Below are 21999 nucleotides of genomic sequence, written 5' to 3'. Positions count from 1 at the left end.
TGCCAATAATGGCTGCTTCTAGGGGTTTGGGGCCCCTGGTCTGAAAGGGGATGTGTGAGGCCCCTTTAATTTGCAAATAATGTGAAATCACAGGAAATTACATCACATGAATTTCGTAGCGTGCCCTGCATCGCAAAATGCGATGCAGCGCACGCTACGAAATTCGTTTTATTAATTACATTGTTTACTTACCTCCAATTATCCATATGCCGGTTTTTAGCACCCCCCACCCTGCCCCTCCCCTGCCCCGCCTCTCTGCCCCACCGCAACTCCCTCCACGGGCCGCAGCTGCTTGCAGGGCGGTGCTATTAGGGTCTCAGGATTTCCAGAGCTAGTGTAAAGTGGGTAAGAGAGAGCGGGTACCACATGATTGTCCCCCCTCCACTGTAAACCTTGCAGATAACTGATCATTGATGCTGCTCATCTCTGCCACTGAGTCTCTATAGTAATTTTGGATCAAAATGTATGTTTTTCAGAAGTTGTGACTTGTATCCCCACTCTTCTAAACAAACAAACCCTTTCCCAGATTCTGAAACTGGTATGATTAACAACAAGCCTTTAATGGTATACATGTAGCTGAAGTAGTTATTTAGTTATTGAAGCTTCAAAATCCAAATAACAAACTAACATGTCCACCGCTTAAATTTATTTCATATTTCCCTATACTAATTCCCCACTAATCCTGTTTGAGATCCATAGTAGAGTGTTACCTGCCGAAAAGCACTTCGATACCTCATCAGGGGTAGCAAGTGCTATATAAATGCAAACTCTTGTGTTAGAAATGAGGTTTCTGGTTGGTTGGGGTATGCACCTAAGCCAGGCAGAACCCACCACTCTAGTCAGGGTAAGGGAGTTACCTTATTGCACTAAATGTTATATGGTAATTGCCTAGCTGGCAAAAGTGATGTATGACCTGTGATATTATGACTATTGCCTAGTTGGCAAAGTAATAGTGAATGATGTGATTGAACTCTAATGTATTTACCTATAATACAAAGGAGACTTTTATATAACCTTGTGTGGAATCTCATTTGTGGTGTGCATAGTGTGTTACTGGTGTGTGTGTGTGTTGCGCAAATGCTTTACACATTGCCTCTGGGAAAAGCCCAACTGCTCTGCCTAGCTACCAAGGGGGCGAGCAGGGGTTATTTTGTGTGTGAAACTCCCTTACATTGACTAGAGTGGTGGGTTCTGACAGGCTTAGGTGCATACCCTAGCCAACCAGAAACCCTATTTCTAACACTGGTTGTCAGTGGTATGGATAGGACTTGCATTTGCGCAGTACTACAGTGACTCATTGCACTACAAACTCTGCATTTAGACCATTGAGCAACCGTACACTGTCTTTTGGGCTGTATTTGTTATGTTCTGACCCTTGAAGTATCCAGGCACCATGTGTGTAATTGGTAAACCAGAGAGTAATGTTGCAGAATTGATATTTGATATTGAAATGTTGCATTCCTACAAAGTAGATCAACTCAGGCAGTTGTGCAAAACCTTTGAATGCCCTATGAGGAGTGCCTCTAAGAAAGAGGAGCTGCAGACGTTTATGAGTGCATGGTGTGGAGGCAGATATGCAGTGGTGGATCTGGATTTGCCAGAAGGGGGATTTAAGTCAGAGGATTTGACTGTGTGAAGAGCAGTCTTAGTGGCTGGCGGCAGTGTGTCTTCCAGCAATTTGTCTCCAGAGGAAATGGAGGAAAGTCAGAGGCTCAGGAATCATGAGTTAGAGCTTGAGAAGTTCAGGAGAGAAGGCAGGGCTCATGCCTTGGAGGAGAAGTAATTGCTCTTGGCACAGAAGTTGAGCAGGATAATGATGGATATCAGGGCTACATAATGGGAACAGAGAGGCTGTGAAGGAGAGACGAGGAAAGAATACGATCGAATGGACACCTGCTAAAAAGGTCCGTGTACATTGGAAGGCTCCGTAAATGAAATTGAAGAACAGGGCGCCTTAACGGAATAGACACTGCCGGCGCACAATCAGAAAAGAAGAATAACAGGACCACCTGAAAAGTGAATTTGATGAATAGCGCGTTGCAAAGGAACATGTGCTGCTTGTTGACAATCAGAAAAAGCAAATAACAGGACCACTGAACAAGAAGAGATGATAACCTCTTAAGTGCTGCGCCTATACCAACGGCCGACGGCACCACTACCTCGGGAGTGCTGCCGTCGGCCGTTGGACGTTCCAGCTGCACCTGCGCAATGGAACGTTCAGCACTGGAGCTGGACGTTCCAAAGCAGCTAAGGTGTTAACGGTTGGGCCAGATGTATCAAAGGGTTTTGCCCATTCTGTGTCTATGGGGAAATGTGTTGATACATATGGCCCGTTGTCCTTCCCCGGCCTGCTTTGACTCAGCCCTGTACTAAATAAGAAATGACCCCTGTCGCACACTAAAGACTGAAGGTGTTGAGCTGTAAAAAGAAGATTTTATTCACACACTAAGCCCAGAAAACAGAGGACTAATAACCCAGAAGCCCTGATGAGAGTCCCACAAGTTATACAAGGACTTGAAATGCGTCAGCTTTTTTGTCTGAGAATATAATCATTTAAATATGTGAAATTCAAATGCGATGACATCTTTTTCTAATGTTTGTAAAAAGGTTATGTTCAAAAGCATTAGTGAAAACTAGTGGGTGAAGATAGAGGTGCATTTTTGTATGTTATAAATGTTTCACAAGTCCAGTCACAGTATTATCATTATATGTGTATATGTTGTATATAATTTTGTTTATTAATGTTTACATGAATAAAGTGTCTTCTTGACATTCAGACGCCTTTGAAATTATATAAATGTATCTTGAATTCAAACTGAAAAATTAAATGTATAATCAGATCCAAGAGGATTAAATCATTGGGTTTCAGAGTGTATGTTTAAACCAAATAACAGCCCTTCAAATCAGTAGCTAGGTATTCCTCAGATTTTGGATATCAGGGCTAGACAGGCAGAGTCCAGAGCAAATGGTGGCAGCGTACAGCCAGGGCAGTCAGTGGGGAAAGTGCATTCACAAAGACCTAGTGCAGAATTTCCAGAAGGGGAGGATATGTATGCTTGATCCGCATCCTATGAAGCAGCACTGCATATGAATAAGGCCCCTGAAGATCATTGGGGGGGGGGCGGGCCTGTGGAAACACTTTGAGTCGAATGAGAGGAACACTGACAGCTTTAGGTGCGGGGGTGCTCTGACCTACTCCAAACAAATGAAGCTTTATGCCTCAGGTACGGGCTCACACTGGAGCAGTACAGGGAAAAGTTTAGGTCTTTCAAGAAGCTTGAATTCAATACATGGGTCGAATGTGTTAATTTTTCCTGCAGATCACTGGATGGTTGGATAAAGGGCAGCAAGGTAACTGATTACCAAGGGTTGTACAACCTGATTGGTTGGGAGCATTTGAGTAATCTATGTGTACCAGAGCTGCGCCAGCATTTGATGGATAGTAAGCTGACTGACCCCAGGAAGCTTGCTCAGGAGGCAGGCCGCCGGACAAGTACCAAGGTCCATTCTAAGAAAGGCCATTCCGTGCAGTAATATAATCTATTGTGCTAAAGTGTAACAACCCAAAATACACTTGTTAATTCAAAGGTTCCTACATGAGCAATAAATAAAGTGGCAGTCTATGTAGGAAACCCTGCCATGGGTGGGCAGGCTACCCACCAGTAGAGTGGGGAGGACAAGGGTGACCAAAATGAGTTTTTTAAAGGGTACCACAATAGTTCCCAGGGTAAGGATTCCCAGCCCCCCAGTGGCAAGAAGCCATGGCCCCCCAGAGGGAAGCCAGGCAACAGGGGTCCCTGCAAGTTTTTTTGCATGTGGTCAGGAAGATCACTTGAGGGGGGATCCCAGGTGCCCCAAGCCAGCACCAGCACCCACTGGTGCACCGTCACCGGGGTTAGTTAGTGTAGTGCTAGAGTTGGTCCCTAGTGAGGAGCCAGCTGCAATGTCCCCTATCTCCTTAGGGGATAGCGATGGTCCAGGAAACCTGCCTGCCGGATAACACTAAATAGGATTGTATGACATTACAATGCATACATTTACAACGCATGCCTTTACAACTCAGTTTTTACATCGCAACATCCTTTATAACGCATCATTTTACATTGCATGCCATTACAACGCATTTTTTAAAACTACACTTACAACGCATTCCATTACATCGCATCATATCATTACAACGCATACCATTACATTGCATTTCAGGTAAGAGTTTGATAGTGTAGGGGTAAAAATTACTATTCTAACTCCAGGGGGTGCGATAGTAGGGTAAGTGTTGGATAGTGTTGGGGTAAAAATTACTATTCTAACTCCAGGTGGTGCAACAGTAGGGTAAGTGTTGGATAGTGTTGGGGTAAAAATTACTATTCTAACTCCAGGTGGTGCAACAGTAGGGTAAGTGTTGGATAGTGTAGGGGTAAAAATGACTATTCTAACTCCAGTGGGTGGAAGAGTAGGGCAAGTGTTGGATAATGTAGAGGTACTATGCATTATAAGGGTATGCATTGTAATGACATGGGATGTAATGACTGTGTTGTAGTGACATGCGTTGTAATGACATGCGTTGTAGTGACATGCAATGTAATAGCTGCGTTGTAGTGACATGCGTTGTAAAGGATGTTGCGATGTAATGACTGCGTTGTAAATGTAGTGCGATGTAATGACTGCGTTGTAAAGGTTGTTTCCCACTAAATAGTACCTGCAGTGGGTGAGCACCAATGGGAAGAGGGTGGAACCTCTGAGAGACACAGAAGCCAGTGTGACATCTGTCAGGTGTCAATGGGTGTATGAAGACCAGGTCATCCCCAATGTACTTCACCCTGTAGTTGCTGCAGACAACGCTGAGCGCCTGTGTAAGGTGGTGCAGGTTCCCTTTGAGTGGGGGGGGGGGGGGCCTTCTGGTCCTTTGAAGGTTGTTGTGAATCAATCCATGCCTATTGTCTGCTTGGCAATGATCTGGAGTATTCCCCTTGGAAGCAGGTGAACCACCATGCTCATTTGGAGATGCTGGGTCTGCCTGAGTGACAGACCCAGCCACTCAGGTTGGGTCCCTGTATGCCCTTCCTCCCTATAAGCAGACTTAATTTCTGAGTTATGTCTGTGAAAGGGCGCAGTGGGGCTGCGATGCGCAGATAGTCAAGTGCAACTTATATTTATGGTTGATAAACTTTTTTTGTATTGTTATTAGTCCTCTTAAGTCTACTGTTTGGTGTTGGCAGCCCCCGATTTTCTTTTCAAAGTATGCCATGGTCAACATCTCTGCATGGAGAAGATCAAGTAAATGGAATAGCAGCTCTTCTGAGAGCAAGGGTTACGGCAGAAGTGTTCAATCGCTTGTTATCACCATATACGCAAAGCAAGTCCAAGGGACATATTTATAAGGGGTTAATGTCACCACAACGTCACTTTTGCAATGTTCAGGTGTCGTTAAGTCCTACACCTTATTTACAAGTCAGTGTTAAGCCACTTAACATGGCTTAACGCCACCTTGTAATCAATGCCTCTATTCACGCAGCACTTGGCATGAATGGGGTGAACAATGTGTTGCAGTGGGCGTTCCGCCGCAACATCCATTACTTTTTGACACTGCCCCATATTCACAAGGTATAGGGCAGTGTCAAAAATATCGCCAGGGAAAACTTGGTCTGAAGCAGGCGATACGAGGAGAAATGTTTCATTTCTCCAAGTATTTTCAGCACTCATAGAAATAGCAAATTGCCAGGACACCTTCCTGCACATAAATAATCACCCCTGCAGCACAGGCACCCTTAAAACATGGCGAAAGGGTGCCTGTGCTGGTGCTAGGCAGCTTCTTTAGCACAAGCGCTAGGGCAAATGAAGGGGTGTGCCGCATTCTTGTAAATACGGTGCATCCCTGCTTTTTGAAACTGACGGAGCGCTGCGTTACAAACTTTTGGCTTAACACTGCGCTCCACCAGTTTCTAGTAAATATGCCCCCAAGTTTTCATTCAAGGTGGCCAGTTAAAGGAGCTTGTCATAGAGAATCAAACATGTAATGCAGCTAGCCTAGGTGACATTTTAGGGACCAGCTTTCTACAAGCAGCCACATCATTGTGTTATTTACATCCTGCGGTGCGGTACTTTATTTCATAAAGCTGCAGTTCCTTGGCTGCGTTGCAGTGACAATCTCTCGTCTCTCTTTCCTCTTTCTCACTCCAGAATGAAGTTTTCCCAGAGCCCATGTATACCTGGACGCGCGTGGGCGGACGGCTCCTGGACGGCAGCGCAGAGCATGACGGGAGAGAACTGGTTCTGGAGAGGGTGCCTGCCGAACTGAACGGCTCTATGTACCGCTGCACGGCCCAGAATCCACTGGGGTCCACCGACACCCACACCCGGCTCATCGTCTTCGGTATGTGCACCGATCCTAGGGTTCAGGGGGGTGCGTATGTGGTCTTGTGGTTGGTTGGGCTGTCTGAGGGAGTTTCAAATCCAAACAGGTCTCCCTACAGGCAGGGCTCAAGTCGGGGGATCACGAGGGTGGACAGCCTCCCCCCACCTATTTTACCGGGGGACACCATCCCTCCTGCCACACAGCTGGACTTCACTCTTTGGCCTTTCTGGGGCGTGGAGCTCGGCACCTTTCGTGACATCACTTCCGGTCGTGACGTCACTTCTGGTGACAGCGTTCCCCCCACTTCTTTTTTTACGACTTGTGCCCTGCCTACAGGTTAGGACCGACATTTGATACCCAAAGATCTTAGGTTACATTCTGCTTTGCAACTAACAGATACTGAAGTAAGCTGACTGTTCACTTCCTTGCATGCTTTCCAGGTTCACTTTTACTAATTTAGCACTATTGCTCCCTTGTGACTTTCCAGGGATATTTTCAAAGCATGCACTACTCCTATCAGGGCCTATCCAGTGCTTTCCCCACCCACTGACTGCCCTGTGCTCCTCAACTTGTCCTGTGCCCACAGCTTCTCTGTTTACTGTCTGGCCAGCACCCAAGTCTCACTATCCAGTGCTATCCAAAGGTGATGGTTGAGGAAGGCTACGCAGTCATATTAACCTGAGAAACGATGACCTACTCCAGAGAGCTCATGGTTTGGCCAGCACCTATCAATCACCTGAACTGTTAGGAACAATGCAAGAGTTTTCAGAGTTTGAATTAAAATTGCATTTTGCCTTTCGAGCGCCCCCTGCAATCTAGTAAAATGTCATATTCTGGCCTTTCCTTGTAAATAGAGACCTCCTGCGGAGTTCACGCATAACGCCTGCCTTACCTTATCTTTGGAAGTGCTATGACCGTTCGGTAAGTGCAGAGTAATCATGAAGGAGGGCAGCAGCGAGGGAGCAGAGGGTTAGGGGCCTCCACAGGCCCATTTAAAAGAGCTCCTTAAAGGTCGCATGGCACAGTGGGTAGCTTCAGAGTTAGACAGGCCTGGAATGGAATAACCGGGCTGGTGTCTCTGATAGAACCCAGGACTACGGCAGACTGAGTCGCATCTAAAAGTCTGGTTGGTCGGGACAGAGTCAGCCAAAATTCATACCTTTTCTTTAAATGGCAAACAATATGGAGGTAGAGCCAATCACCAGTCAGGCCTATGAATGCGGTGCCACACTGCTGTCATTGTCATAGAGCTGACTTCGGTCTCGCTCCCATTGGTTTGACAGCATTTCAATCACAGGGGGGCGGGGCCTGAACGACTAGTATGTTTGAGGCAAATTCAGTCACACGCCTGGCGAGTCTCTGTATGGCCATGTGGCAGTGTCAATCATCCACAAGTCTGGTCTCTGACTTTAATGTCGTGTGCAAAAGGTGTCATTCAGTCACAACATTTCAGAAGGACTCAAACACAGTCAGACAGATTCTGATCATGAACTGGAGCATGTTGTGGACAGAGTGAATCTCAGTTCAGATCTATGAATGTCCCAGCCTGGCTACCATTTCAATCATAGATTCGACTTGTGGCTGATACTGTTCCAGATATACACCCCTTTCAGAGGCCCAATGTGATTGTGATTGGCTGCTAAAAGCTCGCCAGCCATAACCATTCAACCAATCACATGGCCTCTAATGTCATGCATGGTGATAATAGTCAGTCACAAGTCTGTCCTGTGAATGTCATGTGTCAATTATCAAAAAGAAGGGAGAGTGATCTATCGATCAACGGACACTAATTACCACTCAAGGGGGTGGAAGGTCCAGTCACAGCATGTGCCCGTATCAAGTACAAGTAATTCAACAAGAGGGTTGCTGAACTGTTCCTAAAAGGAGGGGACAGTTAGGTAAAGCTGGCGTGACCGAAGGTGTGAGTGTTACACCTTTGGGCATCCATTTTGTTGGATGTATTTGCCTCACACACCCAAAAGGGTGTCATGCTTCATCATTGGCGGTTGCTCCTCGTCGGGGAGGCGGTGCAATCCCCGACGGGCTCACCTCAAAGAGGGGCTCTTTGGCGGAGATCTTTTGTATCCAACTGCCTTGTAGTGAAGTGCGGGTGTGTGGGCGGGATAGCAAGTTTGCCTGGTGTAGTGATTAAAATGTAGCAGGGGGTGCCGGAAACCACTTTATTCTTCAGGCGGTGGCAGAGCCTGGGGCACGCTTGAGGTCCCCCTGCAGGGAGAGCTACTTCCCTGAGAGCTGCGTTTTTCACCTGATGCAAATAGCGCCGCTCGGCGATAATTTTAAAAAAACTACTTTTAAATCATTTTACTTTGTAAAATTGCCTGATTTGATGCACTAACCCCTTTTTGTTATCCAGGGCCCCGGCGCTTCCGTACTCCTCACGGTCTTCCCCTTTGCTGACACTCACCGGCCCCGGTGCCGAGAGAGTAGAGGGCGGCCGCCATCTTGGGAGGGGGAGTTCCACGAGCCTGGCCGGAGTTAGCGGTCCAGTGCTCGGGTGGGACGGGGTACATAAGGTCCAGCCTAACAGGGGGTCGCTGCGGTCTTCAGGCGGTGGCAGAGCCTGGGGCACGCTTGAGGTCCCCCTGCAGGGAGAGCTACTTCCCTGAGAGCTGCGTTTTTCACCTGATGCAAATAGCGCCGCTCGGCGATAATTTTAAAAAAACTACTTTTAAATCATTTTACTTTGTAAAATTGCCTGATTTGATGCACTAACCCCTTTTTGTTATCCAGGGCCCCGGCGCTTCCGTACTCCTCACGGTCTTCCCCTTTGCTGACACTCACCGGCCCCGGTGCCGAGAGAGTAGAGGGCGGCCGCCATCTTGGGAGGGGGAGTTCCACGAGCCTGGCCGGAGTTAGCGGTCCAGTGCTCGGGTGGGACGGGGTACATAAGGCAATGTGCTTCCGGGAGCGCAGCGGACGGGCGCAGCGGGCGCGCCGGCGGCGCGCCGAAGGCGCGCCAAAGGAAAGCCCGTCTGTGCCCGTCCGTGACCGCACGGGACCCGGGCCCTGCCACTATGCCCGCCCATCCATTGGATATTCATCTAGGTACCTCTCATCCCTGTGTAAAATCTACCCCATTGACACTGTTACCGCCTCTCACATTTCGGCCCTTGGTATTGCTCGCACCTCCCCGACACCAGAGGTATCCAACCCCTCACCCCCATTCCCTAGCAGTCCCACGCACCCAGGCACCTCCGTCACCCTGCTAAATACTAGGTCAGCAGTCGCACACCAGCAGGAGATTTTCAACCTCCTTGATACGGACACCCCCGACATATTATGTCTAACTGAGACATGGTATCGTCTTGACTCCCAACCGAGTGTCCTGGCGGCACTTCCCCCCTCGTATTCCATCTTACGAGCTGACCGACCAGAGGGTAAAACCGGCGGTGGGGTTGCCTTAATTTTCCGCAATGACCTTAGGTTTCAAACACTAGCATCTCCCTCCCTATCTGTAACGGACTGCCTGATCGCACGCTCCACTGTACCTAAGTCCCCTGTGACCTGCGTGCTGGTATATCGACCCCCACATACCCCCTCCCAGTTCATTCCTGCTTTTTTGGAATTATTAGCCCCGCTTGTAGTCAACAATGCTTCTGTTATCGTGCTCGGAGATTTTAATTTCTGGCCCAATGACCCCTCAGAAGACCCTACATCCAAGGACTTCACCTCCTCATTACTCAGCCTGAATTTTGTCCAGCACGTCCGCTCCCCAACGCATGTTCGGGGCCATATATTAGATCAAATATGGACTCTCAATCTTCCCACTACCAACTTGTCTATCGCCCCTTGCGCGTGGTCTGATCATCACCAATTATCCTTTTCCTTGGATCTCCACGCACAAAATGTCCCAAGTGGCTCTAAGACCCTGTGGGTTCGTAGCTGGAATCGTGTGGATACCCCTGCTTTTTGTGAGTCCTTAGCTGCCACCTGTCCAGACTTTAACGACATTTCCCCTGAACAACAGCTGGCCACTCTGGACAACTGGATAATCCCCCTCCGGGATAATAAGGCCCCTTTAAAAAAGATTACTATAAATCACCACCACCATGCTAACAAGTGGTTCACTCCTGCCCTTAAAACACTCAAGCTAACTGTTCGTCAGGCTGAACGGGCTTGGAGGTTGAAATACTGTCCTACTAGCAAAAGTTATTATACCACCCTGCTAGCAGAATATAAAAAAGCCATTCTAGCAGCTAAGAAGGACTACTTTTCCCAACGCATTCTGACTGCTGAATGCCAGTCACGTGAAATTTTTGCTACAGTACACGAGTTAGCCCTATCAGACAGGCCTTCACCTACGATTACACCCTCCCAGGCACTGTGCAACTCTCTAAATGATTTTTTTATTGACAAAGTTGCGCAAATAAAAGCTCGTATTCCCCCTCCATCTAACTCTTTATTAGACTGCTCCCCGCCACAGAACACCCAGTGCCTGACTTCCATCCCGGCACTAACCAGCGAGTCCCTTTCTCCGCTCCTTAAGCGTGTAAAATCTGGATCTCCCTCTGACACGTGTCCAGCCCGTATTCTGGCCCAGGTGTTCTTGGCTTGTCCTGTCCCCGCTCTCACTGTTCTAAATAATACTTTCTCTTCAGGTTTAGTTCCCACCGCATTTAAATCGGCCACCATCATCCCTATTTTAAAAAAGCCGGGGGCTGACCCTGCCTCCCTAGCCAATTACCGCCCCATATCCTTGCTCCCCTACTTAGGCAAGATAGCGGAGACGCATGTATCTCAAATCCTGAGTACTTTCATTGAGGACAGTAACTATCTGGCCCCCTGTCAAGCTGGCTTCCGACCCCGACATTCTACCGAGAAGGTGGTGATTTCGGTCATGGACCAACTTAGGGAGGGACTCGATGCTAACGCCCCCAAGATCCTGGTCCTTTTGGATCTATCTGCCGCCTTCGACACCGTGGACCATAACATCTTGTTGTCACGGGTCAGGGCGGCGGGGATTGGGGGACTTGCACTCGCCTGGGTCGAGTCCTTCCTGCAAGACCGTAATCAGACAGTCCATCTCGGCACCTTCTCGGCCTCCCCACTCACTGTCAACTGTGGTGTACCTCAGGGTTCTGCCCTTTCCCCTCTACTTTTCAACCTCTACATCTTCCCGCTGGTTTATGCTTTACAGAATATGGAGGTCACTGTATATAATTATGCAGATGATCTCCAACTTATCTTTGACCTTTCCTCCCCCTCAGGGGTTGGCAGTTTCCAGTCCATCATGCTATTTATCCGAGACTGGATGAATATCAACCAGTTAAAACTTAATCCGGATAAAACTGAACTTGTGGCGACGGGCGGTGCTGCCAATCCCTGGTCCTCTTCTTTTTGGCCCTCCTCACTTGGTCCCCCCCCCCTTCCTTCCCGTTCAGTTAAAACTCTTGGGATCACGCTTAACAACCAATTAACCCTCCATTCACACATTAATTCGGTGGTCTCCTCTTGCTTTTTCACACTTCGAGTTATTCGGAAAATCGCCAGATTTTTCTCTACCTCTGCCTTAAAGCTAATTCTGATGGCCATGGTCCTGTCAAAGATGGACTACGGTAATATCATTTATAATGGAGCTCCTGCATATGCCTTGCAGCGCCTACAACTAGTACAAAACCAGGCTGCCCGCCTGGTCTTTGGCCTGTCTAAGTCCCATCACTCGACCCCTCTACTCAAGAGCTTACATTGGCTCCCGATAAAAGAGCGAGCTAAGTTCAAGCTAGGGTGCTTGACTTTTCAAGCTAGGGCGGGCACAGCCCCGGCCTTCATTAATTCGGCAATTTCTGCCTATGTTCCCTCTAGGCACCTTCGTTCCTCCAGCCTAGCTCTACTAACTACGCCCCGGTTTAAAAAGAAGCGGGCAGGGGGACAGAAGTTTGCCGTACTTGCCCCCACCTTCTGGAATGACCTCCCCCTATCTTTAAGACTCTCTCCCTCTTATTTGGAGTTTCGGAGGTCACTAAAAACATTACTATTCCAGCAGGCTTTTTGCACCTAGCTCTCTAATCCCCATTAGCTCTTTTATCTCACTCTGTTAGGGACCTCATCAGCGCCATGAAACTGACTCAGTGTACGTGCGCTTTATAAGTTCTTTTAAATTCAAATTCAAATTCAAATTCTGGAGGTCCCCCTACTGCAATTAAAACCGTGAAGATAGCTCGCTTGGTGTCACTACGTTAGGTAGAGTGACCCTAGAAGAGCCTTGAAGAACAATTGGTCAACATGTTTCTCGCATTGGGGTAAATCACCTGCGATTCATCAGGACCTTGTGAAAAAATTAATTAAATAAATGAACTAAACAACATGCCAGTGTCATGTATGTGGTGTAGGTATATTTTACCTCTGTGGATAGTCCTATGCCTAATGGTCAGGGTTTAAGAGCCACATGAGTGGTCGGCGGGTCAGTACATCGGGGTTAAGCCTTCAAGTTTAGCTCAATCTGCCCGTGTCCGCGTGGAAACACCTACCCATCTCCGCCGAGCTCGTGTGTCAGTCATCCACAATTCAGGAATGTGGTTCCAAAAAAACAGGACTGCAGCAGTCAAACACGGGTTGAGCGGTACCTCTAAACTGGGGTAGCTTTTAGCTATAGTATATCATGATAGGGCAAGTCCTTTGAAAAGTCAGTAATTCTGGGTAAGATTGGAAACAAGTCTAGCCCCTGAAAGACAGGTAGTTTATGACAGCAACAGACACACATCAGGCCTCGCCTTTGAAAGCAGTCTCACCAATTCTTCTGAAAGGCTGGAGTGGCAGGGAAAGAGTCAGTCACAAGCAGGCCTGTCCCCTGACTGTAGCAGGGTCTGCCTTAGATCAAACAACAAATATATGCCATGTAATCAGATCATGATCAGCCAGAGCAAAATGAGTTGGGAAAAGTACACATTTGACCACAGGAAAACTCAAAGTTCCAGTAACACAGCGAATTTACAGATGCATTCATTGCAAAAGGGCCTGCTGAAATGACCCCTCCACTCTGGATAACCCGAAGCCAAAGAATTGTTTATTACCTGCAAAAGGCGCAAGCTTTGTAGAGATGTGGCTGGCGGATTTCAAAGACAGTTTCACACAGTGCTTCTGCCTCCTGGCCTGGGAAGTTAAACTGACAAAGCACAAGTCCCAGCAGAGACCAGCTCAGAAAAACACACAAAGTAAAGTCTGCTCACGAGCAAACAAATGTTTTTTTCTCGATTGAATTTAGAGCCCCCCTGGACATGACATGACCTTGGTGCAGCATCTAATAAACTGCACGCTAAATCATGACTGCAGAGCATTTTCTAAAATGAAAATATTTGTCCTTCCTTTTCTTTTTCTTCCACACCATGTCTTAGCTAAGCAGACTTTGCAACAGAGGCCAATGGGTGTCTATTTGGGTCTTGAGTGGGGGCCTGGCCCCAGTGGTTAATTTGTAGGAAGAAAAAAAGTGCTGGGACTCTCCTCAGGAGGCAGCTTGCACCAGCCCATGTCTACTGTTAGCGCCACCTAAAACGGAACCAACTACTAACCGAGAAAGTTGGGAGAGGATGTGGCGTAATGGCTAGAGATGCCGACTTCGGTGCTGGGGAACCAGGTTCGAGTCTCGGTGCCGTCTCAACATCTTGTGAGTTGAGCCAATCACTTAATCTCCCCATAAATGAATGTGTCCTTAGCTGGTGCTCATGAAAAGTACTGGTGTGAAAGATTCTGAGCCCCAGACACCACTGGATCAAATTAAGCACTACCTGGCCCACGCTACTCTGCGGTACCCTGTGAGACTATGTTCCAGTTCTAGGCTTTCAGTGCATTCTGGAAGTTGTAGCCTTGGGCCAGTTCATCTAGACCACTTAGACTGACACACCATTTACTTTCTGGGAAGCAATTAGAATGGCGCCCCAGGTATGTTATGTAAGTAGCGATGTGAGCTATGTTGTGTTGCCATTACTATGGACTTCTCTCTATCATAAGTAATAATGATTTGTAAAGCTAAAGTTCAGGTCTGCAAAAATTATTTCTCTGCTGACAAGGGATCATATGGTAGCCCCCTGGCTATGACATCATGAACTAACTCCTTCCAGACGTGTGCCCCAGTGAATCTGCTGATCTCCTAATGTTGCTGGGGAGGAAGCCCAAAAGTAAGAGTATGAAAAATGTTATTTGTGGCTGGATTTAGACCCAAAACTAGCCCTGGTAAAAAGGTTTAAATCAGCCCCACTTTGAACAGCGACAGCCGGCACAGTTAAGCACAGTTGGTCGGGGCAGGGCACAACAGGGGGGAAGCCGACAGACATCGGAATAGGTATAATACATTTTTTTAATTATACTTATTCCGTCGTCTGTTGACTTACGTCCTTCACACTCCTCCCCATCGTCTCACTGCGTTTACCTGTGCCGGTCCCTCTGACTTTGAACCATGCGAGCAGACCTGTCAGAAACGTGTTTGGGGCCCACGGTGAAAGCTAGTTGCAGGTCCTTGATTAAAAGAACCTGGTTTCAATTCCAGATCCCAAATTAGCCAGAATGCATTACCCTACTTAATTACTTTTCTTCCCTGTGCCTCCATATCCATGATCATTACACATGGGAGCACCTTGAAATAGTTCAGTTCAGGAAGTGCACTGTACAAAAACCTCTCTTGTGTAGAGTTTAATTGATCATAATGTTGATTCATTTGTAACAATAAAGGTATCATATTGTAGGCACAACACAACTAACTTGCCTCTTGGGCCACTAATAAAATTTTATTGGGGCAGAAGGTTCAAAGAACGCAATTCCCACCCAGTGACTAAAGTATATTCATAAAGCCTTGTTTCAATACCATCTTCCCGGCTTGACCAACTGTGTAACCCAAGGCAATTACTTTTCGCTAGAACATATTCGAGAGGCAACAAAAAAGAGTACCCACACTAAAATTAGTACATAGAACACCAATAGGAAATGCGACAAGTAGATCCTTTAGTTGTTTCTGTGACTCTTAAATCAATTCCTTCTTCACTGAATACAGATAAGCTGGGGGTGGCGTAACACGGAAAGGATTGACAGATTGATAGCTCTTTCGCCATTCTGTGGGTGGGTGTTCATTACGTTCTTAGTTGGTGGAGCGATTTGTTTGTTTAATTTTGATAACGAACGAGACTCCCCATGCTAACTAGTTACGCGACCCCCAGCTTATCTGTATTCGGTGAAGAAGGAATTTATTAAAGTGTCACAGTAACAACTAAAGGATCTACTCTTTCCATTTTTTCTGGGTGTTCTATGTACTCATTTTTGTATGGGTACTCTGTTTTGTTGCTTCTTGATTATGTTCTAACTTATTTTATTAATGACCAATTGGTATCTGGGCATCAGAGGTGGGCAACAGTTGTTCAAATCGCAAATAATAATATCACGTTAGGTAGTGCGGTAAACGTGTCCCCTAGCTACCAATATTTGTTCAGCAATTACTACCACTGCCCTATTGGCAGGAAGATGGGAGAGACTTGGGTATTGGGCATGGGGAACATGCATGGCTTGTCAATATGGGCACGGGTTGTTTCATAGCACAGGCTATGATTACAGTGACCCATTCTGCGAAACCTGCCACCATCCCCACTCGTAGCATGCTTTGGAGACTGCAGCTCCTGCCCCCTCTCTGATGTGAGGGAGTGCAGCAAGCAAGCCTGGCCCTCTGTAGTGGGCTTTAGGAAGGGAGGCGGTTCCCCCAAAGACCTTTTTAGAGCAGAATGATCTAAAGAATGCAAATGGATTGTTCTCAAACATAGAGGCTAAGCATCTTCAAGGCTGGGTCATCATGGCCTCCAGGTCAGTCATATAAGCAGCTCCAAGCTTGCAGCCCATGGGGAAAATGCCAACATGCTCATATGGTTAACATGACAGGCCCATTCCAATGGTACAACAGCCAAACCACCTATTGACATTTAAGATTGGTCATTCTGACAGATTTTCCATTTTTCTCTCAAAGGGGATACAGCAGGCAGAAGGTGCCAATAAACTGTTGTTGGTATTAGGGTAATAGTTACTCTGAGTGCCCTTGGCACAGTTTCATGCCCGGCCTCAATGTGGCGAATTACTCCTGCGAGGGAGTATTGACTAAACATTGGATGGTTTCTGCAGGTGTATAACTTTTCCTTCCCTTCTCATGTTGGTTTGTTGGTGAGGGGCGATTCCAGAGTTCTGCATAGTGTGTAATTGTGTAATGAAGCTTAGCCTGTGCCCTTTTGTAGTCTACAGTCCTGATGCCCTCAGGACCCACGATGTGCACCAGCACAGGCGACACGGTTCGCAATCACAAATTTCTTTTTTTCTTTCAACAGAAAACCCTAATATCCCGCGAGGAACAGAAGACTCAAACGGTGAGTGCAGCATGGGCTTGTTTTCTGATGAGAAGAGATTGACAGGCCTCTTCAGGTAGAAAGAGCTTGCTTCCTTCAATACACTCCCGATGTAAAGGTTTGCGGCTGGATGAAGGCACTAAACCATACCATGCATGAGTGCTAATGCGCATGCCGGTGATGCAGGAACTGGCTTTTGATACACACTATGGAGGCTATTCACAAGGGAACCTTACACTTAATATATGTGTGTAATGTATTCTTACCTTTTGATAAACTTTATAACTTTTAGCTATTCATGAAATCAAAATGCAAATGTATTCAAAAGTGTATACTTACATGTCTCCACCTATTTAACAAGGGGATAGAGCCAAACGTATGATAGTAAGTTACAATTGCCAAAAAAGAAAGAGTAGAAAGGCAAGCACTTGGCCAACCACTGGTATTGTAACATCCGCCCATAGAAAATAGTGGAGGTAGGGTCTTAAAATAAAACCCTATAGGAAATACTGTCAAAATAAATTAAACTATTTAAAATAGTTAAAACTATAAATAAATATAATTTAAAGTTAACAAATATTAAAATAAACTATATTTAATATTTATAACTTATTTATAATTTATTATTTAGAAAAAAAGGTTATTAGAGCAGTAGCATTTTTTAAATGTTGTACTAGATTTAAAATAAATGTACACAATTGACTTGCTAAAAGCAAAATAATAAAAATAATCTAATGTTATCTAATAATGTAACTTAATTTGATATATTCATTTTTAATGTTGAACATAGTAAAATAAAAAATGCTGCAGCCCTATTAATTGAATTACATTGTTAAATAATTTAGATATATTAAATTAAACCAATTATTTTTTTCGGGTGTTTAAAATATAAAGTAAATTACCACCTAAAGTAAAAAATATTATTAATTATTAATTATTAACCTGTTGTATAAAAAGAATTAATAGTAATCTAACTACTACTACTAATGTAATAATCAATTCGTATTTTATTTTTAGAGTTTTACATTAAATTATATTTATTTATATTTGAAACTATTCAAAAATAATATATTTACAATAATCAGGTTTTATTTTAAGTTCCTAACTCCATTAATTTCAATGAGAGGGTGCTGCAGAACCTGTGGTTGGCCAAATGTGTTGCTGGACTTACTCCAGCTCTGAGCTAGAGTTGTTTACTACAGTTTTGTTTGCTTTTTGAACTTTAGTAAGTTTAGAAGTACAGTTTGAGTAACAATGTGCTTACTCGTTCGTAGGTCTGTGCGTGGCCCTCCCTAACCCTCCTTACAGCCCTCCTCACTCCTCCCTAACCCCCTCCCATTTATTAGTAAGTATTTCCCTTTTTCCATCAATCCTCGTGGGCCCTCTAAAATTCAAAATTAAGGGCCTGAATGCGATGTTGTAGGAAACTCTCACAAACAAATTGGTTCCGGAATAGTTTCTAAACAAATCGGGTCCTGGGTAACAGGACAACCGATTATGATGATTCCTAACATTGTTCGGTCAGACTCACATTGACTTCAATGGTAGCTTGTGTTCCGAATGACAACACAGGCTCCCATTGAAAAAGAGGGGTGGTTGGGGAAAACCTTCCACCCTGTTGCGGATCACCCTTGGTGCCTGCCACATTGGGCGTAGCTGAGAAGAGGGGTCCAGTAGGTACCCCCACAGGCTACATTGATAAGTCTCAGTATGAAGTGGGGCCCATAACGGGCCCCCAAAGGCAGATTGTAGAAGCTGTTTCATTTCAGACAAACCAAATCGGAACGGCTGTCCGAATCGGTCATCGTAATTGCTCGTCTGGAAACCGTGTCCATAGAGCTGTACGAAGCAGCTTTGAAAGACTCTGGCTATCCGGATGCCTTTCGTAATTGATTCAGTCTGCTCAAATGGTTTCCGGGCATCGTAATAGGTAGTTGGAAAATCATACGATTCAGTAGGAAACAAGGGTTCGGAATCGAATTCTGCAATACCTGAATCCCAGCCGGAGCCTTTCCTAACATAATCGTAATCAACCCCTAAGTAGGTAATCTCCCCATTGAAAAGTAAGCAGAGGTGGGTATCTACACTAGTAGGCTTGTGAATAGCATTTTGTAGAAATTTAGAAGTATTTTTGTAGTACTACATAATGTACTACAACGTGCAATTTGTGAATAGACCCCTAAGATGTCCAATCAGATTCAGGTCCAGCCCTCTAGCCATCAGCATGTCACTCGGATAGCCAAATGCCACAGCACTCACATGGGCCGAATTGAAAATCAGTATTAGCCATGGTACAAATCGTCAAACCAACCCCAAACTGCAGGAGGCCACAGCTAGAATGGAATGATTAGGCATGGTTCGGTCATGGCGGTCTTTCAACTCTGAAAGCAGCCCCCTCACCTGCAGCCTACAGGTGACAGATCAACCAGACCTGCCCTGATAAGGAAGAGCAGAAAGTCACTCAATGAACAGACATATCCCTTCCAAAGTTCTCTTGTAAAATACATTAACTTGATGGACACTTCTGCTGAACCATACCTGTAGGACTTTTCATCATGATAGTAGATAATCTCCATCGCCCGCAACCTTTAGAACTCTTTAACCCTCAATGGTGTGATACTACATTCCTAATTAGAGACAAACACCTCCACCTTTATGTCAAAACACATCTCTCGTCAAAGACAGTCTACACCAAAAGAGGAGGCAATTTGCATATCCTCACCTATAGGGCACAATATCCCCCACCATAGGCTATCGCTATAGCCCAAACAAATAAAACAGGCTATCACCTAATTAGACAATCCCCCCAGCTCCCACTTTTTGGGCTCCACAGCACTTGACAAGACATTGAGTACATCATTTACTGTCAGACACAACTTCACCAACAGGATAAAATCCCTGCAGCTCTTATCGTAGCACACTATGTCACATGAAAGAGACAAATAGCATAACCCTTACATATAGAACTCCACATCACCCAGAGAATAAAAGCACCTCATTCCTCGCCCAGATAACCACAACAGCTACACGTCAATGGCTCACTAGACCTTACCTAGAGTAGATGAGGATGCATCATCTTAGGTCACCCTTGCAGGACACCGCAACACTCCACAAAGAAAGTCACATGGCCCTCACTGGTAGGACACTGTATAACCCAGAAGAAAAATCACAATAGCATTATCTGATTGACACCCTGTCACCCAGAGAAGACAATCATTCACACTTTCACCAGTAGATTATCTGACATCTATGATGAAACGTTCATTCAGTCCTAGGCCTGCAGGACATCACATCACTTGACGAAGACAGTGACTCAAGCCATAAACTTTAGGATACCCAGATTGCAGCCCTCACCAACTTAAAACAACATCACTTAAAGGGAAACAATCTCTACTGTTCACCCCTTTAGGACAGAATGTTATCTTAAGAGGCACATTCACGCCTGCCTTACAATACTTATAATATAAAAGGCCACCTTCACAGAGAGCATACAACTACATTAACATTTGCCCAAAAGATTGGACTATCCACCAATTACTCAAACCACCACAGTAGAATCTCTATCAATCTCATTGAATCAATAAGAGTACATGGAAATCATTTGCCATAGTGGCTCTCGAATGCAGAAATAATGCAACAGTGAGCAAAAATCAGTTAAATAGACCTGGTCTCAAATGTGCGGCAAACCAATAGAAAATCGGGCAGCATCTCGATACGGTCAGGAAGGTACATGGCTCACCCTCAAATTCAGGGGCTTTTATAGCCATTTTCGGCATAGGAAATTATGGACTGCAAAGTCTGCATGGTGTGAGCATTGTTATACCAAATCGCATTTCATATTTCTAAAGCATTACATAACCCTACTGTTTTAACAATAACCAGCTACGTGAATATTGATTCACCCCTTCAGACATTATTGGCATGATTACGTGTTTGGCTGACGTGCTACTGCATCACAAACGTGATGGATATCCAATGCCGGACTGGCCATAGCGGGCACCGGGCATTTCCCCATGTAGGCCGCTAGGGTGAGGGCCGGTTTTGGGCCCCTGGGGGGCCGTTTTTGTTACCGGGGGTCTGCAATATCGGCCCCCTGTAACAAAATCATCCGAAACCGGCCCTCGTAAACTACTCAGCTGCACTCTCCCTCGCCCCAGGGGGTAGGCCGGCTGAGCAGTTTGCCAGGACTGGGGTCTGTTCCCTTTCCGGCCCTGAGGATATCCCTTCTGCCCTATTGCGAGTTCCATCGGATATAATGGAACCCGTAATATGGCGGACGGGATATCCATCACGTTTGTGATGAAGTAACCCGTCCGCCAAACTCATAATCAGGCCCTGTGTCATCCAGAGGTGTCAGAACAAAGTAGTTATGAAAACAACTGAAAACAATTGTGAATGAATGCTATACAGTGTACTAGCAGGAAGAGATTTGGAAAATAGCAAAAGTCTCGCACCAGTGACTTCTTCGAGAATAATATGGCACAAACAGTGCACATCTTGCTGCATGTGGTGTCAAGCAAGAAATACAAACACAAAATTAACCTCATAATTCAGAAGCTATTTTAACAAGGATGATGTCAAGGCCTAACTGAGACCTAGTTTTGTCTAAGACAGAAAACACGCTAATGAGTTCATTTCAATTGAAAAAGCTCCATGCTAATACACGTTTGTGAATCTTAATCTAGAACAACTAATATTAATGCACATTTTAGTTCAATTCTACAAAAATGTCCACAAGACCTATGTCTTAGCAGGAAGGCCTGTTCTGTTGAAGAGCGAACAGGTAGACCATATGCTTAATTACTTACTGAACAACACACAGTGAACCACAACTTTAATAATTGTTTATCTGCTTGGTCAGCATTTTGGGGTGCTGGGGAAATCAATACATCTCTCTCCTTGCCTCAGTTTCTTTCCCTGTTAAAATTTAAAGCACCTCCAAAATGTCCTGAATTGCTTGATCAAAAATGCTTTAAAACTGAACATTGACATGATAATATTAATAATACATTGTGTGATTTTATTTTACAACAACTATATATCCCAAGTGAGAAGTTTGCATGTTTAGTAAAGACTGGAACAGGAAATAAGTGACATTCAGGTCCAGGTGTGGGCAAAATCACCAAATGTTTTTCCTGCTTAATTAGTGTCATTGTCATTAAAATTATGCATATTACTTGAAATACATTTCGCCAGATATCTGTGTGAACATTGTATAAAAATCACGAAAAACACGCAAGGAACCACCAGGAGACAGGTTCAAATGGAAAATGGCTCACACTACACATCAGTTTCATAATTCCAATGAGAGATTTTTTT

General features: G+C 45.4%; 1 protein-coding gene across 3 annotated transcripts in view; it reads left to right on the top strand.

The window, feature by feature from the left end:
- Positions 1-21999, top strand: part of IGSF21 (immunoglobin superfamily member 21) — a 1410224-nt gene that overhangs the window by 1366710 nt on the left and 21515 nt on the right. For all 3 annotated transcript variants that reach the window (XM_086920143.1, XM_086920145.1, XM_086920144.1), the window contains 2 exons: positions 6178-6370; positions 16663-16701. In XM_086920143.1, the coding sequence (XP_086776269.1) occupies positions 6178-6370; positions 16663-16701 (232 nt within the window). The remainder of the gene's footprint in view (positions 1-6177; positions 6371-16662; positions 16702-21999) is intronic.

The sequence above is a fragment of the Lissotriton vulgaris genome, chromosome 5, assembly GCF_964263255.1.
Source record: "Lissotriton vulgaris chromosome 5, aLisVul1.2, whole genome shotgun sequence".
Classification (NCBI taxonomy): Eukaryota; Metazoa; Chordata; class Amphibia; order Caudata; family Salamandridae; genus Lissotriton; species Lissotriton vulgaris.
This window is presented reverse-complemented; position numbering and strand designations above follow the sequence as displayed.